The sequence below is a fragment of the Citrus clementina genome, unplaced genomic scaffold, assembly GCF_000493195.1.
Source record: "Citrus clementina cultivar Clemenules unplaced genomic scaffold, Citrus_clementina_v1.0 scaffold_4, whole genome shotgun sequence".
Lineage (NCBI taxonomy): Eukaryota > Viridiplantae > Streptophyta > Magnoliopsida > Sapindales > Rutaceae > Citrus > Citrus x clementina.
The window spans coordinates 6,144,344-6,164,233 of record NW_006262274.1 but is presented as its reverse complement, the minus strand read 5'-3'; the positions used below and the strand labels follow the sequence as shown (position 1 = coordinate 6,164,233).

The 19,890-nt window shown below is 35.1% G+C and overlaps 2 protein-coding genes across 3 annotated transcripts; one reads left to right on the top strand and one right to left on the bottom strand.

Annotated features, from left to right (window-relative positions):
* On the top strand, window positions 1-3,377 carry LOC18045713 (auxin response factor 16). Its single transcript, XM_006436370.2, has 4 exons — window positions 1-260; window positions 421-1,598; window positions 2,124-3,022; window positions 3,135-3,377. The coding sequence occupies exons 2-4, from the start codon at window positions 483-485 to the stop codon at window positions 3,202-3,204; spliced, it is 2,085 nt and encodes a 694-aa protein (XP_006436433.1). The 5' UTR covers window positions 1-260; window positions 421-482; the 3' UTR covers window positions 3,205-3,377.
* A 4,074-nt stretch (window positions 3,378-7,451) lies between these two features.
* Window positions 7,452-11,626, bottom strand: LOC18045712 (ubiquitin-like protein 5). Of its 2 annotated transcripts, XR_002905924.1 has the most exons (3): window positions 11,240-11,626; window positions 8,859-8,905; window positions 7,452-7,751 (listed from the first exon to the last, which is right to left on the bottom strand). XR_002905924.1 is itself a non-coding variant. In XM_024185453.1 (2 exons), exon 1 carries the CDS (start codon window positions 11,506-11,508, stop codon window positions 11,287-11,289), a length of 222 nt encoding a protein of 73 aa, XP_024041221.1. In that variant the 5' UTR covers window positions 11,509-11,625; the 3' UTR covers window positions 7,463-7,751; window positions 11,240-11,286. The 2 variants fall into 2 exon arrangements, 1 of the variants encoding a protein (XP_024041221.1); XM_024185453.1 differs by lacking the exon at window positions 8,859-8,905 and having other exon boundaries at window positions 7,463-7,751; window positions 11,240-11,625.
* Between the last annotated feature and the right edge of the window lie 8,264 nt (window positions 11,627-19,890).

The window sequence follows — 19,890 nt, the reverse complement described above, 5'->3', positions numbered from 1 at the left end:
GCAGTTTTCATTTGTTTTCACATACTTGTTTTAACAACACTGAAGAGTCTGGTCTGGTCGGCAAACCAAAACCAACGAAGCTTCACGCTTTCTAACACCTTTCACTCTTGAACTCAATCACAACGCGCGCACACACTCTCTTTTCTTTTAAACTCTCACTTTTCCCCCAAACACAAAAACACCCAACTCTCTCCTCTCTGTTCTAAACCCTCCGTTCAGTTTAAGACAAGTTTTTGCTGATTTCTTTTTGAGAGATTAAGGTAAAAGATTTTGTAACTTCTTTTTTTCCGATGGGATTTTTGTTTTCTTTGATGGGTCGTTGATAAAAATGAAGAAAAATGTGATTTTGTTCAGCAAGATGGATTTTTTTTTTCCCCATATATCTGACAAGTTTGTATATATTTGTTTATGTGGTGTCAGTATTTTGACAGCAGCCGGCAAAAGGAAGGATTTTTATGCTTCAGAGGGAGCATAATTGAGCAATGATTACGGTTATGGATTCAGCAAAAGACGCAATGAAGAAGAATCCAACTGGAGAAAGCTGCTTGGATTCACAACTCTGGCATGCCTGTGCTGGTGGTATGGTTCAAATGCCACAAATTAACTCTAAAGTCTTTTATTTTCCTCAGGGACACTTGGAACATGCCAAGGGGAATGTTGAATTGCCAAATTTTAACATTCCTTCGATGATCCCTTGTCGAGTAACTGCCATAAAGTTTATGGCAGATGCTGAGACTGATGAGGTTTATGCTAGAATTAGGCTTATTGCGTTGAAGAGCAATGGCTTTGATGATTTTGAGGATGTGGGGTTTGATGGGAATGGAGGAATTGGCAATGAGAGCAGTGAAAAGCCGGCTTCTTTTGCTAAGACTTTGACACAATCTGATGCAAATAATGGCGGGGGTTTCTCTGTTCCACGCTATTGCGCAGAGACTATATTTCCGAGATTGGATTATAGTGCAGAACCTCCTGTTCAAACCATTCTTGCAAAGGATGTGCATGGTGAAGTGTGGAAGTTTAGGCATATTTATAGGGGGACTCCTCGTCGTCATCTTTTGACGACTGGGTGGAGTAATTTTGTGAACCAGAAGAAGCTTGTTGCTGGGGATTCGATAGTTTTTCTGAGAGCAGAAAATGGGGATCTCTGTGTGGGAATTCGAAGGGCTAAGAAAGGAGGGATTGGTGGTGGATCTGATTATTCTGTTGGGTGGAATTCAGGTGGTGGAAACTGTGGGTTCCCATTTGGGGGGTATTCGGGCTATATGAGGGAGGATGAGAATAAGTCATCTAGGAGAAATTCAAGTAGTGACTTGAGGGGGAGAGTGAGGGCTGAGTCCGTTACTGAAGCAGCAGCTCTTGCCGCCAATGGCCAACCATTTGAGGTTGTTTACTACCCACGTGCGAGCACTCCAGAGTTTGTTGTGAAGGCCTCAGCTGTCAGAGCCGCTATGCAAATCCAGTGGTGTTCTGGGATGAGATTCAAAATGGCTTTTGAAACTGAGGATTCATCTCGGATCAGTTGGTTTATGGGAACCATTTCTTCTGTTCAGGTTGCTGATCCCATTCGTTGGCCTAATTCTCCATGGCGACTTCTTCAGGTACTTTTAAGTGATCATTTTCAATTCTTTTTTACTTTTGTTAATTCTTATAATTGTAAAGTTTTGTTTTTTTTTTTCTTTTTCAAGTCTGAATTTTGTTACATGCAATTGCTCTATTTATCTGCCTTTTTGGTACTGAATCTGAAACGCATTATCGTTCTTACACAACTTGCATGAGCCATAGTTGCAAATTTAATCAGAATAGCCCATAGCTGGATCATGTGAAGTAATTTCTTGTAAGCTGAAAGCAACTGGTCAGAAATGAATAGCTTGTGATATACAAACCAGTAAAATTCATAGCAAAGTGACAATGGTTTAATACAGTGTTCCATATGAGATGATGTTAATTATGTTGTTTGCTTCAATCATCTGACGTATTTTTTACTTTTATATTCCAAGTTTTAGTCTCTCTGAAATTGGAATCTGAACTCTTTCCCTCACTTCAGTGATTCAGTTTTTTGTTATATTTTTTTATTTAATTTATGCTTGCTTCTGAAACCTTCTCTGCAAATATTTATCTTGAAGGTAGCATGGGATGAGCCCGATCTACTTCAGAATGTGAAGCGTGTTAGCCCATGGTTGGTTGAATTGGTATCAAACATACCGGCCATTCATCTCTCTCCCTTCTCTCCTGCAAGGAAAAAGTTGCGGCTTCCTGAACATTCCGATTTCTCCTTAATTAACCAACTTCCAACACCATCATTTACCAGGAACCCCCTCGTGACTAGCAGCCCCTTTTGTTGTATTTCAGACAATATTCCTGCAGGCATACAGGGAGCCAGGCATGCCCAATATGGACTATCTTCATCAGATCTCCACTTCAACAAACTGCAGTCGAGTCTGTTTCCACTGGGCTTTCAGCAGCTTGAACATACTACAAGACCTGCTAGAGTTTCAAGTGCCAATTTTATGAGTGAAACCGGAAATAGTAAAAATATTTCTTGTCTGCTGACTATGGGAAATCCCACTCAGAGTTTTAAGGATAACATTGAAGTAAAGACACCCCACATCATATTGTTCGGTCAACTCATTCTTCCCCAGCAAAATAGCTCTCAAAGCTGTTCTGGTGATACGATTGTAAACAGTTTATCAGATGGGAACCCAGAGAAGACAGCAATTTCTTCTGATGGTTCTGGTTCTGCGGTGCATCAGAACGGTCCGTTGGAAAACTCTTCCGATGAAGGGTCTCCTTGGTGCAAAGATCACAAAAAATCAGACCTAGGTTTGGAGATGGGTCACTGCAAGGTGTTCATGGAATCGGAGGATGTAGGTCGAACCCTTGATCTGTCTGTCCTAGGATCGTACGAGGAGCTATATGGAAAGCTAGCCAACATGTTTGGCATAGAAAGTGCAGAGATGTTTAGCAATGTGCTGTACCGGGATGCAGCCGGTTCTGTTAAACACACTGGAGATGAGCCCTTCAGGTAATTGGTTTCATATTCTTTCAGTCACTTTCTTGGTGTTTACTGGAATCCTCTTCCTGTTTAACATATTAACAAAGTCTTATACGTTTCTTTATCGGGGTTGCTATTGCAGTGAGTTTCTGAAGACAGCAAGAAGGCTAACTATTCTCACAGATTCAGGCAGTGACAGTGTAGGAAGATAGAGATCAAGAGAAGTTCTAGTTTTCGATAATTGTACAGTTTCCAAAACCTTTGTTTCTCATTTGCTTTTCTTTTTTGTCTTTTTGGGTGTTGTTGGAGAAGTCCGCTTCATCCAATTTTTGGGATATTGTAGTTCATGTTTGTTAATACAGATTCTCAAGTTTGCTCTTAGTTTCATTTGCTGTTTATATATATATATATATATATATATATATATATATATATATCTTTGAACTTACAAGTGGACATGCAAAAATACGTTGTAATGTTTTTAATTTTGATTTTGGCTTTAGGATGCACGTTCAGAAAGCCTATTGTCGTCAATAATTTAAAACCAACAATATATAATTTCATTAATTTTTTTTTAAAAAAGATATAAAATAAAAAAGTCATTCAAAGACTACTAATTATTAACAAATAGAAATGCTTGGCAAAGAAAAGTAGCATAAAGTAGAAAGCGTGCCTAGGGCTTGTCTATGTTTGAACATTTCGGCACCTTGGAAAGCCTTTTAGCAGTCTCCTGGATTTGAGAGTTCATACTTCATGTCACTTGCCGTCAAAGATAGAGACAAATTTTTGGTCCATCTTGTTGTCCATGTTTTCTGTTGTACCTTAGTGGAACTTCAAAGACTAGGCGTGTTTGCCTATACTTCACCTCAACTGTTTTTGTACCTAGTTAATTAAAATTAGGTCTTGAAATTTGGTAAAATGGTGACAAAAAATTTCAAGTTTGAATGGGAAAACACCAAAACCAAATCAATGGTTATGTAATGAAATCTTGGATCTTGTAAGAGAACAGAACCCAGATATTATGGGATGTCTTGTTTGGATCGCGACATTGACATTATATTGTTGCAAAAAGCCCTAGCCTGGTTAGTAGGGGGGAAAAAAAGAAGAAAAATTTGCTGTTCTGTTAATATCTCCTAAGAAATCTGATTAGAAGTTGTAACCAAAGACAAAATCAAAATCCCGATCAACCACGCAGATTTACTGATATTTCTTAGTAAAGATATAATTTTTGTTAGACACATTGTAATTAAACTTCATTAAGAGGGGTAAGGCATTATTATAAATAAATAAATAAAACCTTATTTTGATGGATTTTTGCCGAAATAGAAAGAACCCTTTTAATGTCAAAGTGTTATAATTTACTCAATTCCTCAATTCTTTTATTTATTTAAGATGTGAAAAGAAAAACAACTAAATAAGCACTTAATTTTGTAGTGGTAGTGGGACGCTTGATCAGAAGAAAGGATTTCGTGATTCTAAGTTTCTAAGCGAGTCTTGTGCCACAAAGGTCGATGATGGAAAATATAAAATATATTTAATTACTTGGGATTTGAGTAATTAAATAATTAACTGTATGGATTAGCTCAAACTCTAAACGATATGATTTAAGTAGTAGTAACCATGGTTAAGAAGTTGCAAAGTCAAAGATTAATTAAGCCTTGGGAGGAAAAAATTAATAAATAAATGAAGTGTAGTGTAGCAAAAGTGTGTTAATTAAGTTGCACGAGGCAGACAAAGATTCGTGAGTCAAGGAATGCTTCTCTGCCATTTGCCAACGTTCTTCTTCCAGACTTGCCCTAGCTTTGCTTATCTTTGCTTCAAACATAATTAAAAACCCGTGCTTGACTTTACAAAGAAAATAAGTTAACATCATATCAGTCAGGGTCAGGGCACGTGAACCAAGTGAGAACGTGCACCATTGATGCCTTTGGGATCTTGATCCCTTGTACATATTTTTATATATAACTTTTCAGCTACCCAAATTTCAAACCCTTTTTAGTAGAATACTAATATAGGTTGAATTGATATATTCAAATGAAATTTCGAAATTGCTTAATTAGGAATGTATTTAAAAGTATAGCTAGGAAGAAAAAAGTTCAAAACATAAAATACCAAAATATTAATATTCAAGTAGAAAGACGTTTGCCCTTTTTCGGTCCAACTTAACTCTATTTAGGAAAATATTATTTGAACAACAATAAGACAGAAACGATAGCATTATGATATAAATAATGTTGTCGTTTTGTATACTACTGTAACATAAACAATACCTATCTTTTTTATCTTTTTATTGTCTTACTATTGTTCAAATAACAGTACCCAATGGTTAAGTGTGGATTGTAGATAATATTTTAATTAAAAATTTGAAACCCCACAAACATTGTTGTTTTTTATATTCCAAATTTTAAGTATTTGAGGCTATAATATTTTTTTGTATTACAAAAAGTGAAGGTTGAAATGTCAAATGCCGAGCATCGTAAGATCTTTTATTTGACAAATTATCTAATAAAGAGAAGGTAGGTTTGATTGCATTAATTATTAATTTTGCTCAAGAGTCAAGACGACACATGTTGTATGACAGCAAGACGAGATTTTAAGCCCAGATGAGATAATTGTTTTACCGAACGATCAATGAAGCGTTGAGTACTGAGTAGTCCTCGTTGCAAGTTTCAAAGACTTTTAATTGGTGCAAAGCAAGCTGTTTTAATGGTGCTATTTTAATGAACAAGATCCAAGAATTCACAGTAATATGTTGGCTTCCCTTAAGTCAATACAATGAAGAAGATATCAGATAGAATCTTCTCATGTAAGTTTTGACGCATATTAATTTTTATTAATGTATAATCAAGATTTTTTTAATTATTATATTCTTATTTATTAACAATCAATCGCCAATCATTTAAGTGTATTTACTCGAGATTAAAAAAATCAGGTTAGAAGAGAAGATGGCAAATTAAAAATTTGCAGCCTGTCTTCTTATTGTTTTTGAGTTTTGTTTTGAACTTAATGTTCTTTATTATTTTTTTTGGGTTTTTTTTATTATTTATTTTAAGTCGTAATTGAACAGCCACGTAACCAACGTGCATGGGAATAAGTAATTACAGACATTTTAGAACATGGAACATCGGACCCGTCTAGCTGTTTCCTTCTATAAACATTTATTCGAAGTCTTTAACTCTCAATTGTCAAAACGAGAAACTTGTCGAACATATTTAATATTTGTATTGTGTGATTCAAATGGTTTACAGATTTCAACTAAATATGGGAAGTGTTTTTTCATCTTTCAACCTTGATGGGATAATGATGTAGACTGTACTTAGTTTAACATACATTTACTAATATCGTTACATGTGTGACGATCTTAAGAGGAGGCTTGGGCACTTCGGCTCTATAATACAATTGGGATCAGAATTCTGTGTTAATCTGAATTTGTGTTGAACAACAAAATCAACAGTGAGTCTCGGACTCTCTTCACCGTCAGCACAAACTCATCCTTATCGACAGAGTTGAAATGGTCCATTGTTCCCTTTATTTGTCCCGGAAAACTCTTGGGTCCATGGTGATGGTATGAGAGCACCATGTACTTGTCTAAATCCTTCCGCACCATGTATTTGTCTGGAACCTTCCAAAATGCCTGGTCTCGGATGCATAGACAGATCAAGTAAAAAGGCCAGCAACCTTATGGTTATAGAAACCAATCTCAGTGTGAATTTGATTCGAATTTTTTCAGTATTTGAAGCCGAGCCTACTTAGTTTGAACACAATTTTGAATTGAAAATGTTTTGAACATTAAGTCCAAGTTGTACGAGACAAACAAGGACCATGGTTTCATTCAAACTGGATGAACTCGCATTCTGCGGTGGAGTATTTCTTTATGCGGATGATTTATCATCACAAGTCCAGTCAACAAGGGAGGTGACAACTCTCTCATCAATCATCATTATATCTTGAAACATTAAAGTTTTTGTTCCCCGGTTCTAGAAGGAATTATTGACGAACAAAGAGAAGCAAAAAAGGCAAATATTTGAAGAACAGTTTTCACTTGGGTGTCATTGGCATTGAAAATTCTCAATCACAAACATCGCAAGGGTCTTTTCAATCTGTGATTGTCCTTTAAGAAGTTTTTCCAACAATTTTTTGATATGAAATGAAGATTGAGAATTACAATTACAAATGGCAAACTGTCTAACGCCAAATTGTTGAAACAAAAATTCACACCCTGCTAAAATACTTCAACATCGAAGCAAGTTTGGCTGCAGGATCCGGCCAACCCAGAATGAAATGAAGCTTTTCTAGTGGGCGTCATATTGAGCCCGTTGACCATAAATGGAGCAAAACCAATTATCCCAAAAGGTTTGTCAATTTGGTAAAAAATAATAAGCTCAACTCTCATCGCCTTTTCTGCACCACCTGCAGAAATCAACCACACAAGTTTTGTAGTTGATATACAAGATAGACATACACAGCAACTCACTAATGGATCATCTACCATTTTTATGCAAGAAAGATGGCACACACTTAGCCAAGGTATTCACAAAATTCTATCAGCCTAATGGACTGACAAGTATGTGGTACCTCAATACCTTGATAAAGATCTAAACACCATTCAAAATGGAGAGTAAGTCCAGATCCCAGATATGTTACATAACCACAAATAAGTTTTTACAAGTCTTCACAAATTTTTTCTTACAAGACAGTATTAGTAAAGTTGGCCCTGCCGCATCTTCCAATACCCCTTGCTTATTATGGCATATGGTTCCTGATAACAAAAATGAAAGGGGGGGGGGGGGGGGGGAGTCAAAAAAATGGTAAGTTTCTGGCTTGTCATACTTGAAAAACTACACACTCTTTGAAAGCAAGACTACAAAAACAAAATAAACAATCCAGATACTACATTAAAGATCATATTATTAGAAAGACTTCAAAGAATAAAGCATGGTTGTGCAGCAAAGAGTACTTACTCTCCATTTGATGAGATACTTACCAGCTACCAACTTTGAATCAACAGTACAGAATAATTTTGAAGAGATTAACATGACTGTATATCTTAATCAAAGCAGAGCATTACTAGGCAATTTCTTAGTAAGCAATAGAACAGCGATTGTGTTTATAGTTATCATGTCATATAAAAACAAACACAGAGACACAAAAACAAAATCAGCACCCATCTTAGGCTCTTAAAACTTCTTGTACAACTTCTTTCCACCATAAGGATCAAGTATTCATTTATTCAAGTCTAATTCTCAAACTAAATATCATCTTAGAGGGACTCCTAATGGTCGGAATCTTTAAGACTATGTCAGCATTTTCAGCTTGTCTATGAATTATATCTCTTACAAAGACCAAAAAAAAAAAGGAAAATTGAAAAGATGATGAGATCATGCCAGTAAATGGTTTTTCCCAAAGGATATGAAATGAAATAGATTACCAAACAAAATGGTAATATACTTGGTTCTTTGTGTTCACTTTGCTTCTCCAATTTTCCTCAAATCAGAAGAAACTAGATTCCCCCAGAAAAATAACAATCAATTCAAACAACCAAGACCCCAATGATATTTCTCCAAAAAAAAATAAAATCCCAATGATAACATGTTCTAGATGTCACGAGGAAGTAACCAAATAATTATAAAATATAATATATACAACAGAAAGCATGGGGGGTGATTGTGATATGACCATGAAAGAGAGTGGGAGACAAAAAGCTTTTCATTCAATGTGTGAAACATATGCGGTAGATGTCCACCACCATTTGAAGACCCCCCCCCCCTCTCTCACACATTTAGACAAGTGTCATGACAATTGTTATTACACACGAATACATGCATCATTTTGAAGGCTTGACAACAACTTAGTATACAACACTTACCCTTGGATACTCACCACTTCAAGCCCACAATATTTCACTTTTGCTAGCTGAAACCAAACAAAAGAAATGCAACTAAAACATAAAGTGGCACAATATTGTCTCATCAAAACCAGTAACAAATAAAACCTAGAGGGATAAAACTTGGTCTAAGGAAAATAATGGGATAAGGAAGAAAAGTATGATGCCACCTAGGTTGTGCTTCTTTTGTTTAGGTTATTTCACTAGCAAAGGTATTCCAATTATCTCTAATTGAAATAGTGGATATCCAAGGGGGAGTGTTGTATTATAAGTGGCTATCTACAATTCCAAAGGATGTATGTGTTCTCTATAACACTTAATGTGAGGAAATTTAATTTCAAATGAGAATTAAAAAACTAGATTGACTCTCTCACATGTACACAGTCATATTCCAATTAGCCCTTTCATATTTTCTCTTATCTATATTCCACAATTATCTGGTTATTTCTTCTTTAAATCTATACAAGCCATCAAGCTCCCCATATTTCCTCCCTTTTCTTACATATAAAGATAACAAGATACAATGTGTCATTGAGACCATTAGGATTAGCTAGCTGAATTCATGTCAGATGAGTATGTATATAGAAGTGTTGGAAGGGCTTGGCCTAGGATTTTTAGGCATCCAACCCCTTGGCCCAGGATTTCTAAGTATGCAACCCAAAAGAATAACCTATTGGGTGGAGTGACCTATCCTCCTTATAAACCCAAGTATCTCTCATTTTCTAGCCAATATAAGACACAACTCAACAATCTCCCCCCCCCCCCCCCCCCCCCCCCAACGAAACCATTGTCAGACTCAGGTCCTTTCTTCTAACACACTTAAGATGTTCCACCACCACATTATGGCTACTAGAACCTAGCTCTGATACCAACTGTTGGGGGGGCTTGGCCTATGATTTCTAGTTATCCAACCCCTTGGCCTAGAATTTTTAGGTATCCAACCCAAAAGACTAGCCTATTAGGTGGAGTAACTTATCTTCCTCATAAACCCAAGTATATCCCCTTTATTGGCTAATGTGGGACACAACTCAACAAGATGCATAATACCATCAATGAAATAGACTAACTTGGAAAAATATACTTAAAACAGCCAATATACATGCATAATATCAACTTAATTTTCTATGGTTCGATCAACTTCACAAGTGAATCAACTCTATGTCCCTAAACTTCATTTTCATCAATTTACCATTGTTTGGAAAGTATTAAAAAAGCCAAGTAGCTAAAGTGAGTAAGCCAAAAGTTCACTTGTGAAACCTAAATCCCAGACATATAAGACAGTCTAAACTTTCAATAAACATGAAAAGGCACTTGAAATGGCAGCTTGGATATGCAATAATCTCAACTAAAAGAGCAAAGACACAAACCATAAGTTGGATAGTTATCACAGAGGCCTTTGAAATCGAAGAAATTTAAATCAACGAAGAAGCTTCTAACATTTTCCTAAGTATTTCAATAGTTTTGTTTTGTTATTGCGTCAACTTATCACGATGGGTTTATGGCATATTTGGTGCATCTATTCTATACAGCACGCTCTCAGGAACAAGAATTTCCTACGGTAGTTCACACAAAAACAACTGAAACAATATAACAGTTCCTTAAGTACCAAGGTAAGACCTTTTATGTGAGCATTCAAAAAGTTTCTAGCAGTAGTAGAAAATAACATGTAAACATACCAAAACAAGAGAAATAAAAAAAGCATCCTATTATAGGACCAGTTCTGAATATAATAACTGCTATAGCCCAAGAAACATGAGAAAACTACTCGTTAAAGATTTTCCCGTTAAAACTATGGCACAAGTTCAGCTAGTCAATTACTCCTGGCGATTGACATTGTAGACAAACTGAACATTCAAAAGCATTACCTATTACTTTGAAGTAAGTGTCCTCTCTTAGTCCATTATTTCCAAAATTGCAATAGCAGTACCGAGAGACTTGATCTGATTCTCTTTCAGAAACCACAAGTCAAGTTCGTCTGTGGAATACAATCTATCTGTTTGATCATATTATTCAATACAACCCTTGCTTTAGCCAACTCTTGGTTAATTTAGATGCTTATACAGTTATTTCAGAATTTTCTATTGATAAATTACATTTCAAGCTTCCTTCTTGAATCCATAATTCACCATAATTTCTTCATCTTTTAAACTAAAGAAAATAACCACACGCTTCAAGAACACTAACATTAAGAAACAGGAAACAAACAAGATCCGCAATTAAAATAAAGAGCTCTATAAATAATATTCCAAAATTAAAGCCAGCAATTAATATTCCCTATTTCACACAATTAACTTAAAAAAAAAAAAGCTAATCGATGATGTCAAACACAAAACGCAAACATAAAAAGGTCAAACGACGCAGACCTAGTAGTATTGACTGCTTGCAGCAGCATATATATTTAACGGTGGATTTAGCTGTAATAGAGTTCGAGGCCCATGCCGTCGTGAATCTCGTAGTCCTTGAGAGTGATGTGGTCCTTGTAGATGTTGTACCACTTCTGAATCCGAATCTTGTCGGCTCGAGTCCCGGTCTGAGCCGCCACCAGCTTCTTCAAGTCGCCTATGGTGTCGTCTTCGTTGCACTTCACGCGCACCTTCTTCCCGAGCCTGTCGTTCAGCACCACCTCAATCATCTTTGTCTCCTGTTTTGATTTTCCCTGCCGAATGATTTGGGATTTTCTCGTTTCTTGGCTTGCGTGCGGGTTTAGGTTTTTATAATGTTGTCGACCGCCTTAGGCTCGCGTAATTGGACCGAACCGACTTTGTAGTTTTCAATGAAAACGCACCATTTTTGCTTAGACAGGTCAACGTTTACAAACTTTAATTTGATTCATAATCGGACACAAATTCTTTCAGACGAGGTAATGGACGACAAATTAGGGTTGAGTCAATTTAGAATATGTAATGGGAAAATATCCATCGCCCATTTATTTTTTATATATTTTTTAAAAATACATAATTTTTTTATTTTTTGACTGAAATCCACTTAAAGTTACATTTTTTTTTCATTTTTTCATTTTCGTTTGGAATCCGTTAAGAAAACTAATGGAAACTTAAAAAAATGACCATTTTACTCCCAAAATAAAATTACAATTTCACCTTAAAAAATATTAAAAATAATAAGATTTAATGATGTATATCATTATTGGTACTTTAATGAAGTACAAAAAAATCTTAACTACTAGAGATTATAACTCAATTAATAATAAAACTCTACTTATCTTAAATTCAATTGATGATTTGCGAGATTGAACTATTTTTAATACTACTGTTATAATTTAGCATTTTAATTACAGACATATTTTAAAAAAAACCTGCATTTGATGGTTGTGGAATTAATTTATTTATTGACCGATGGGGAAAATAATTAGATTTAATCTAATTATTTTTTGTAATTTTTAAGGTGAAATTGTAATTTTCGTTTTGGGGATAAAATGGTCATTTTTTAAAGTTTCTGTTAGTTTTCTTAACGGATTCCAAACGGAAGTGGAAAAGTGAAACAAAATGTAACTTTAGGTGGATTCCAGCAAAAAAATAAAGGAATTGTGTATTTTTGAAAAATGTGTAAAAAACGGGTGGACGATGGATATTTTCCCATATATAATTGGATCGACTTTATGTTTAATTGGGTGCAATAGAAAAATAATATAGTTATAAATTTTTATACAATTTTTTTTAGAAATTGATGTGCTATAATTCAATTGGATAAATTAAACATCTCTTGTTTCATGGGATTTGTTTTTATTAAATTTTATTTTTATTCAATCAATGAGTTGATGCCAAATCAATTTTATAAAAAATAAATTTGTACAAGAACTTATGGCTATATCATCTCTTTTTTTTTTTAATTAAGTTCCATTCATCGAAGAACCATAAAATCATGAGCATCTAAAAGCATCTTAAAAAAGCTAAATAAAATTTAAATTTATTTTTTAGCCGGTGACTATTCAAATAAAATTACTTGAAAATCTTTTCATCACAATCATGGCACACACATATATGTACTCTATGGATTTAACCAAGTAATTTTCAAACATTTTCTTTTAGCAAGTTATAAAAAATTAAAAAATATAATTAGAGGGGTAATAGAAACAAGTGGCACACAATAAATTAAATTTCTTTTTTAGAAAGAAATTTATCATCTTTTTTTTTTTTAACCAAAAACATACATTGAAGAAATAGATGTGAAAAAACCTATTGGAAAATCGAAAACGGGATATACAGTAAAACCTTGATGAGCTTCATTAAATAATAGTTTTTTCCACCAACAAGTGCGCAGATCATCCGGTATGAGGTTATTCTATCTTAACCATGGTCCTCGATTCGAGACTTGAAAATACAACTACGTTAAATACTTGTTGGGAGAGCTTTGCTGCCTTAGTGGTCCTACCCGATTCAAATCTAGATTAGTTAGGCCAAATGTAGTCTTTGGATACCAGATGGTTTAATACAAAAAAAATAATAGTTTTTTCTAATTCTATCTTGGGCCAATATGATAAATTAATAATTTGATAAATTTATTGAATAATAATTTTTTTAAATCTCATTTTTTATTGAATAATTTTTTTTAAATTAATAATTTCTTTTATAAAATAAGTTTCTAATATTGCTTGCTTCTTCTTAAAATTGATTTTGACTTAAATCTCATCTCTAACTTTTTATAATGTTGAAAGAATTTTCTTGTGTGGTATTGTCGCTTTGCAACAAGAAATTATTTAATATCATTATCGCTTTAAGTTCTTTGTGCGAGGCGTGCTCCATAGTAGAACTATCATCTTCAACTTTTTCCTTTTTATCATTTTCCATCACATTTTCGATAATTTGATCGTTACTCAGAATTAGAATTGTATCATACAGCTTCACAGAATAACTACCTCTATACTTCATAAAAATTTTGATTATTAACGCGATTATATCTATAAAATAATAATTTATTAATTTATTGATAGATTAATATTTGCTAGATCCAAAGACTATTAATTTTATCGAGATTATATATGTACATATATGCAAGTTATTTTCTAATTTTTCATTGCTCGGCTATTTTCCCTCGCTAGGCGAATTCCCGTAGTCTAATGTAGTTGCTGTTGTGTGTAGTGACAACCTTTCTCATTCCAACAACAAAACAAGTAATGGGGGATCGAATACTTTTAGGAATTCTGGTGATGTGGCTAGCTTCTGTTGAATCTGATATCTTTTTTCTTTCCTTCCTTTTGATTTTATTTTTATTTTTATTGGAGTAATAATAGTAAATTGATGATGTTGATGAGGAGGAGGAGCAATGTCATCCATTACAGAACTCGATAGAACTTTTCTGGTGTGCTGATCTAGCAGGCGTAGCACACCATCTATCCCACCAACATGTAGCGTCGAGGCATCATTTTACATGTGTTGCATACAATATTCAACTTTCAGACTTACTCGAGTCTCCTATAAACTTAGCATTGTCCTATGGGGGTTATAACATAAATTCTTATCGTAGAATTAGTTGATCCAACGGTAGCTTCCCATCAATCATCATGATCGAATGTGATACTGGCTATTGTGATACTCCCGAAAGAGGATTTGCTGATAATTTGCCGATCCTCCTCATCATCAACACTAAAGATAAACATGTTACTGGATTGAAATGAATTTTAATAAGCTCGAGTGCATTTCATGCTGTTGTCAAACACAGAGGCAGTCTCATTCTCACATACAATTACAGCCTGTGCATCAAAGTAATTGCATACATAAACCTAACATTTGGTGAAAAGTTGATCGGCGCCACATATACTACTTTTAGTACTACTCCTTTTGCAGCCATTATTGTAGCTTCAGATGGACATACGTAAGCCGTCAAAGGCAATCTTGGTCCATCAAAATCGAAATCAACCAATGGGGCTTTATTGTTATTCGGATGATAATACTTCTCCACACATTTGTATGATGTATCTTGTAGTGGCTTTTATAAGCATGCCTTTATTATCCTCACCAATGCCAGTAAGAACAAAGCCCCTTTTCATTTGGCACTGATCAACCCTAAATGAATTATTAATAATATTATGACTAGTAGTCCATTGATCAATATTTTACTTGACCGTCTTCTAAAGCCAATTTGTGTTCCTTCATTATGGCCAGCTCCTCGAGATGCAACCTCATATTTGACAAATCATCATCATTACTATTATTATTAGGGAAGCTGCAGCCATCCGCATGCAGCAGCTTGCGGTAGAGTAACTGTAGTAACTTGCCGCTACTTGTAACGTTGTTTTAGGACTTGCTGAAACGACGAAGCATGTAAGTAGTTCGAAGAGTCCGAGTGATGTCGTTAGGGAGAGATTCGATTGTCGTCCTATGGTTCGAGCTTCAGCTTCTCTTCTTTTGTTGTGACTCTGTGGGGTCCATCACTTGTAAATTTGTACAAATGCCTATTTGGTATCTGTACGAAAATTGTGGTAAGTCCTAATGTTAATAGAATTCTTTATATTTCCTTATTTATATTGGGAATTGGACATGGTAAATTTTCTTATATAGCCACTTTCAAAAACTCAATATCAAAACTAACCATAGAACAAAAGTTCTTACAATAATAACCACTTCTTACAATAATAACCACACACACTTTTTACAGACTAAATTGCCCCCTCCCCAAAGCTCATCTCTTATTTCACCTCAACAACTAAACACAAACTCTAGAAAATTATTTTCATTTCACTTCTCAAACTCCCTCCAACAACTAAACATGAAGCTACTCTAATTTCATATGCATCAAACAACAATTGTTAACTAGCACTGAAGACAAAATCAATCAAGCAAAAAAAAAAAAAAAAACTCATTAAGGTTAGTGTTTTTTGAAATTTAGATTGTAAGATTAATTAAGTTTTATCTATGAGTTTTGTAGTTATTTGTAGAAATAGATATCTTTATTAATTTTTATTATAATGTGGGTAAATATTTGCTTGTGTGAATCCAAAAATTAGGAAAAGTCTAGTAAATTATGTATTCCTATGATTTATTAAAGAAACCCTTATCGCGGGGGAAGGTTGGCATCGCCCGCCCTTCTCGTGGGCTAAGTGCGGGTGAAGGCATGCATTGCCCGGTCGATGGCATGCTTCGCCCGCACTTCTCGTGGGCGATACCAGCAGAAAGTGCGGACGATGACACCCTTTGCCCGAGCGATGGCACCCTTCTTCCCCGACACTGAGAACAAATATTTCCAACTACGGAAAGCACATTTGGCTATGGATCTATGCCAAACCACGATAATGATTTCTTCCCCGATACTGAAGAATAAAAGTTTTCAACTACGAAAAACTACTCTTCATTTCGTGACTGTGATGACGTAGATTGTGATCATCCATTAGATGATATGAAAGCAATGCCTCAGTTTCAGTAAGATAATGATTCACATAGCTGAAGTCGGCCTCCAGTATCAACTATAGTTGGCCCGTTACAATTAGAGGTTTCAGTTATGCCATCAGATTGGGTAGCTTTAAATACACTTACAACTGGAAATTCAAGTTCAAGTGGTATTTATATTGGGCAATTATTCAACAAAAAAGAACGGTTATACACAGAGCTTAGCATTGTTGCCATTAGAGATAAGTTTGAGTTCAAGGTGGATAGGTCCACAAACATACATTGGGAGGTTTGTTGTGCTGCGAAGACATGTAAATGACGATTTCGAGCAACGATGGCGAATGACAAGAAGAATATGCAATGACTAGTGAAGAGATATGACATGCTGCATACTTGTCAAATGATATTTTCCATAATAGTCATTGTCAAGCAAAAGTTTGTTGATGCCAAACAAATATTCACTCCAAAGGATATCATTTCAGATATGAAGAATGATTATGAAATTAATTTATCATACCAGCAAGCATATCAGAGTAAGGAAAATGCTTTAAAGTCGATATGAGGAGACATGGGAGAGTCATATAATTTACTTCCTAAATATTCTCATGTTTTGCAAGAGCTAAATGGTGGTACAATAATTCGACTTGCAATGGATGATGATAATAACTTTTTGTATTATGTTCTTGCTCTCGGATCTTGCATAAAAGGTTTTATGCAATCAATTAGGCGAGTGATCGCCGTTGACGGGTTTCATCTAAAAGGTAAATATGGAGGAATAACCAAATGTATCGTGTAGCTATTGGGATTGTAGATTTAAAAAACAATGCCTCTTGGGAATAGTTCATGATGAGATTGCATGAAGTCGTTGGAGACATGCTAGAGTTGGCATTTATATCCAATCATTGTACATCTATCCGCAGAGTAATTTATAAGGTATTTCCTACTGCACTACACAACCTTTGTTTTTATCATTTGGAAGGTAATATAAAGTCACATTTTAAGAATCTTGGAAAACTGTGGAAGTATTTTTTTAGACTAGTTTTTCTACAAGTAGTGAAAATGTATGATACCGTAGAGTTTGAAAAGCAAATGGAGGGGTTGTGGAGTATGCATGCAAGTGCAGCAAAGTATTTGGAGGACATAAGCTTTAATTATTGGGTTAAATTTGATTTCGAAGGTCGAAAGTATAGCATTCTGACTACAAACATTGCAGAGAGCATGAATGCATTAATGAAAAAACTTAGAAAATTTCCTATTACTCAGTTGGTTGAACACTTTAGACTTACAATGCAACAATGGTTTTATGATAGAAAGAAAATAATTGAGTTGACGACAACTCGCCTTACAACATGGGCACAAAAAATATACGATCATAGAAAAGATATTGCCAATAAAATGCGTGTTTTCAATGTCTCTGACCATTAATTTCAGGTTAAGGAAGGTGGTATGAAGGAGGGTCTTGTTAACATAATGGACAAGACATGCAGTTGTAGAGTATTTCAATTCGATCAATTTGTTTGTGCTCATGCAATTACTATTTGCCTATACCTTCGAGTTGATCCAATAAGCCATTGTTCTCATCACTACACAAGCATTGCTGACGGCATATTCAGAACTCGTTATTCCCTCTGATGAGATGGCAAAATAGAAGATTCCGGAAAACATCCAAATGATGCAACTAAAGCCACCAGATGTACCATCTTGCCCTGGCCGTCGAAACAATAGGAATACTATCTAAAGGCGAGGATGCGCCTAAAAAAACTATAATTTTTCGTCGATGTGGGGAACGTGGCCATAACAACAAGACATGTAAGAATCCTATTTTGACGAATTAACATTAGTCTTTGATTTGTTTTTGTAGGGCCACTAGCTAATTATTTGTTTTGTTTTTGCAACTTGTAATCGTATACGATTGATCATGCATGAATTTTGGAACTTGTAATCGCATACCATTATTAATGTATGAATTTTGAGAACTTGTAATCACGTACTATTATTAAAAGCACAATTGTCCGTTGTTTGCATTTTTTTCGATTTTCGTAATTTCCGAGGGTAAAAAATATTAAAAATACTTACGGGGTCCGATTCGAAAACCGACCCACACTTCCCGTATCCTTACATTTTTTCCTACCACTGTGCAAAATCCAGGCTCGAAACGCGATGGTCACTTCGGTAGCGCCATGGGCTTGGCCACGCGGCTTCCGGACGTGGGTTGTTTTTTGCGGAAAAGCACACTTTGCCGCAACTCTTCGACTTTTTATCGTGCCATTTCGTGTTTTATGGGTCTTAAATTCATTTTGGGATTTTCGATGCCTCTCTGAAAAGTTTGAACTCATTCTGACGAGTTTGCATTTTTTTTTTATTTTTACAATTTTTTAGGGTAAAAAATATTAAAGAAATACTTGCATGGCCCGATTCGAAAACCGACCCACATTTCCTGTATCCTTACATTTTTTCCTACCACCGTGTAAAAATCTGGCTCGAAACGCAACGGTCACTCTGGTATGCGCCATGGCTTGGCCGCGCGGCCTGCAGACTTGGACTTTTTTTTTTTTTTTGCAAAAAAGCACACTTTGCCACAACTCTTTGACTTTTTACCATGCCATTTTGCATTTTATGGGTCCTAAATTCATTTTGGGGCCTCTGATGCCCCTCTGAAAAGTTTGAACTCATTCTGACAAGTTTACATATTTTTTTTTTTTTTTTCACAATTTTCGAGGGTAAAAAATATTAAAAGCTACTTGCGATGCCTAATTCGAAAACTGACCCACATTTCTCGTATCCTTACGTTTTTTCCTACCACCGTACAAAAATCCAGCTCGAAACGCGACGATTACTCTGGCACACACCAGGGCTTGGCCATGCGGCCTGCAGACGTGGGCTATTTTTTACGGAAAATATTAAATAAGTATATGAAAGCTCAAAATTAGACAATCTATATATGATAAATACTCCATCAATATTCAAGACTAAGCTTTTTTACACAATATCCCCCATAAAGAGATCTAAAACAATCTTCTTTCTAAAGAAATCTGCAAGGTCACTGCTAAACGTAGGGGTGCGGTCTAACATTAAATAAGACATGTACATTAGTGCAAACCCTCCACAATCACCACTGTCAGGTACTTGTTGCGACAAACCTTTCTATCGCTTGAATAGCCAACATGCATCAAGTTATTTTTCCTCACGTGTTTTATAAAAACCTTTGTGCGCTAGCAAATGGGGGAGGAGAACTTTGAGCAGCAACAATTTCTCAAAATATTCATCGTCCTTGTAAAGCCCATGTGAGGAGTCCAAAAATCATATCTCCTTTTCATCGAGATTCACTTGGGCCAACAACCAGTGCTCTCTCTTGAAGTTTATTAGAATGCAAACCTGTAAATTTATTAAACTTTAATTACAAGCTAATTATTATTAAGTAAATAAATTAAAACAAAAAAATAATTATTTGTTTACGTACAATATCGACGTTCGTCCAAGGCCTAGACAACGTGTCATCCTGACTATATTTATAGCCATTAATACATTCATAACTTATGTCGGAAATATCACATTTCCCTTCATTCCACAGTGTTTTAAAAAAAAACTAATCATAACATAATGGTAAAATGAAAATCTTGAACAATCTCATCATGTAGTAATTAACTAATAGTAATGTTACTTACAACAAAATC

Excerpts from the sequence above, each read along its gene's own strand:
- LOC18045712 (XM_024185453.1), bottom strand. The coding sequence starts at position 11,508 with ATGATTGAGGTGGTGCTGAACGACAGGCTCGGGAAGAAGGTGCGCGTG.
- LOC18045713 (XM_006436370.2), top strand. The coding sequence starts at position 483 with ATGATTACGGTTATGGATTCAGCAAAAGACGCAATGAAGAAGAATCCA. Across the intron at positions 1,599-2,123 it reads CTCCATGGCGACTTCTTCAG|GTAGCATGGGATGAGCCCGA; the intron begins GTACTTTTAAGT and ends TTTATCTTGAAG. Across the intron at positions 3,023-3,134 it reads ACTGGAGATGAGCCCTTCAG|TGAGTTTCTGAAGACAGCAA; the intron begins GTAATTGGTTTC and ends TTGCTATTGCAG.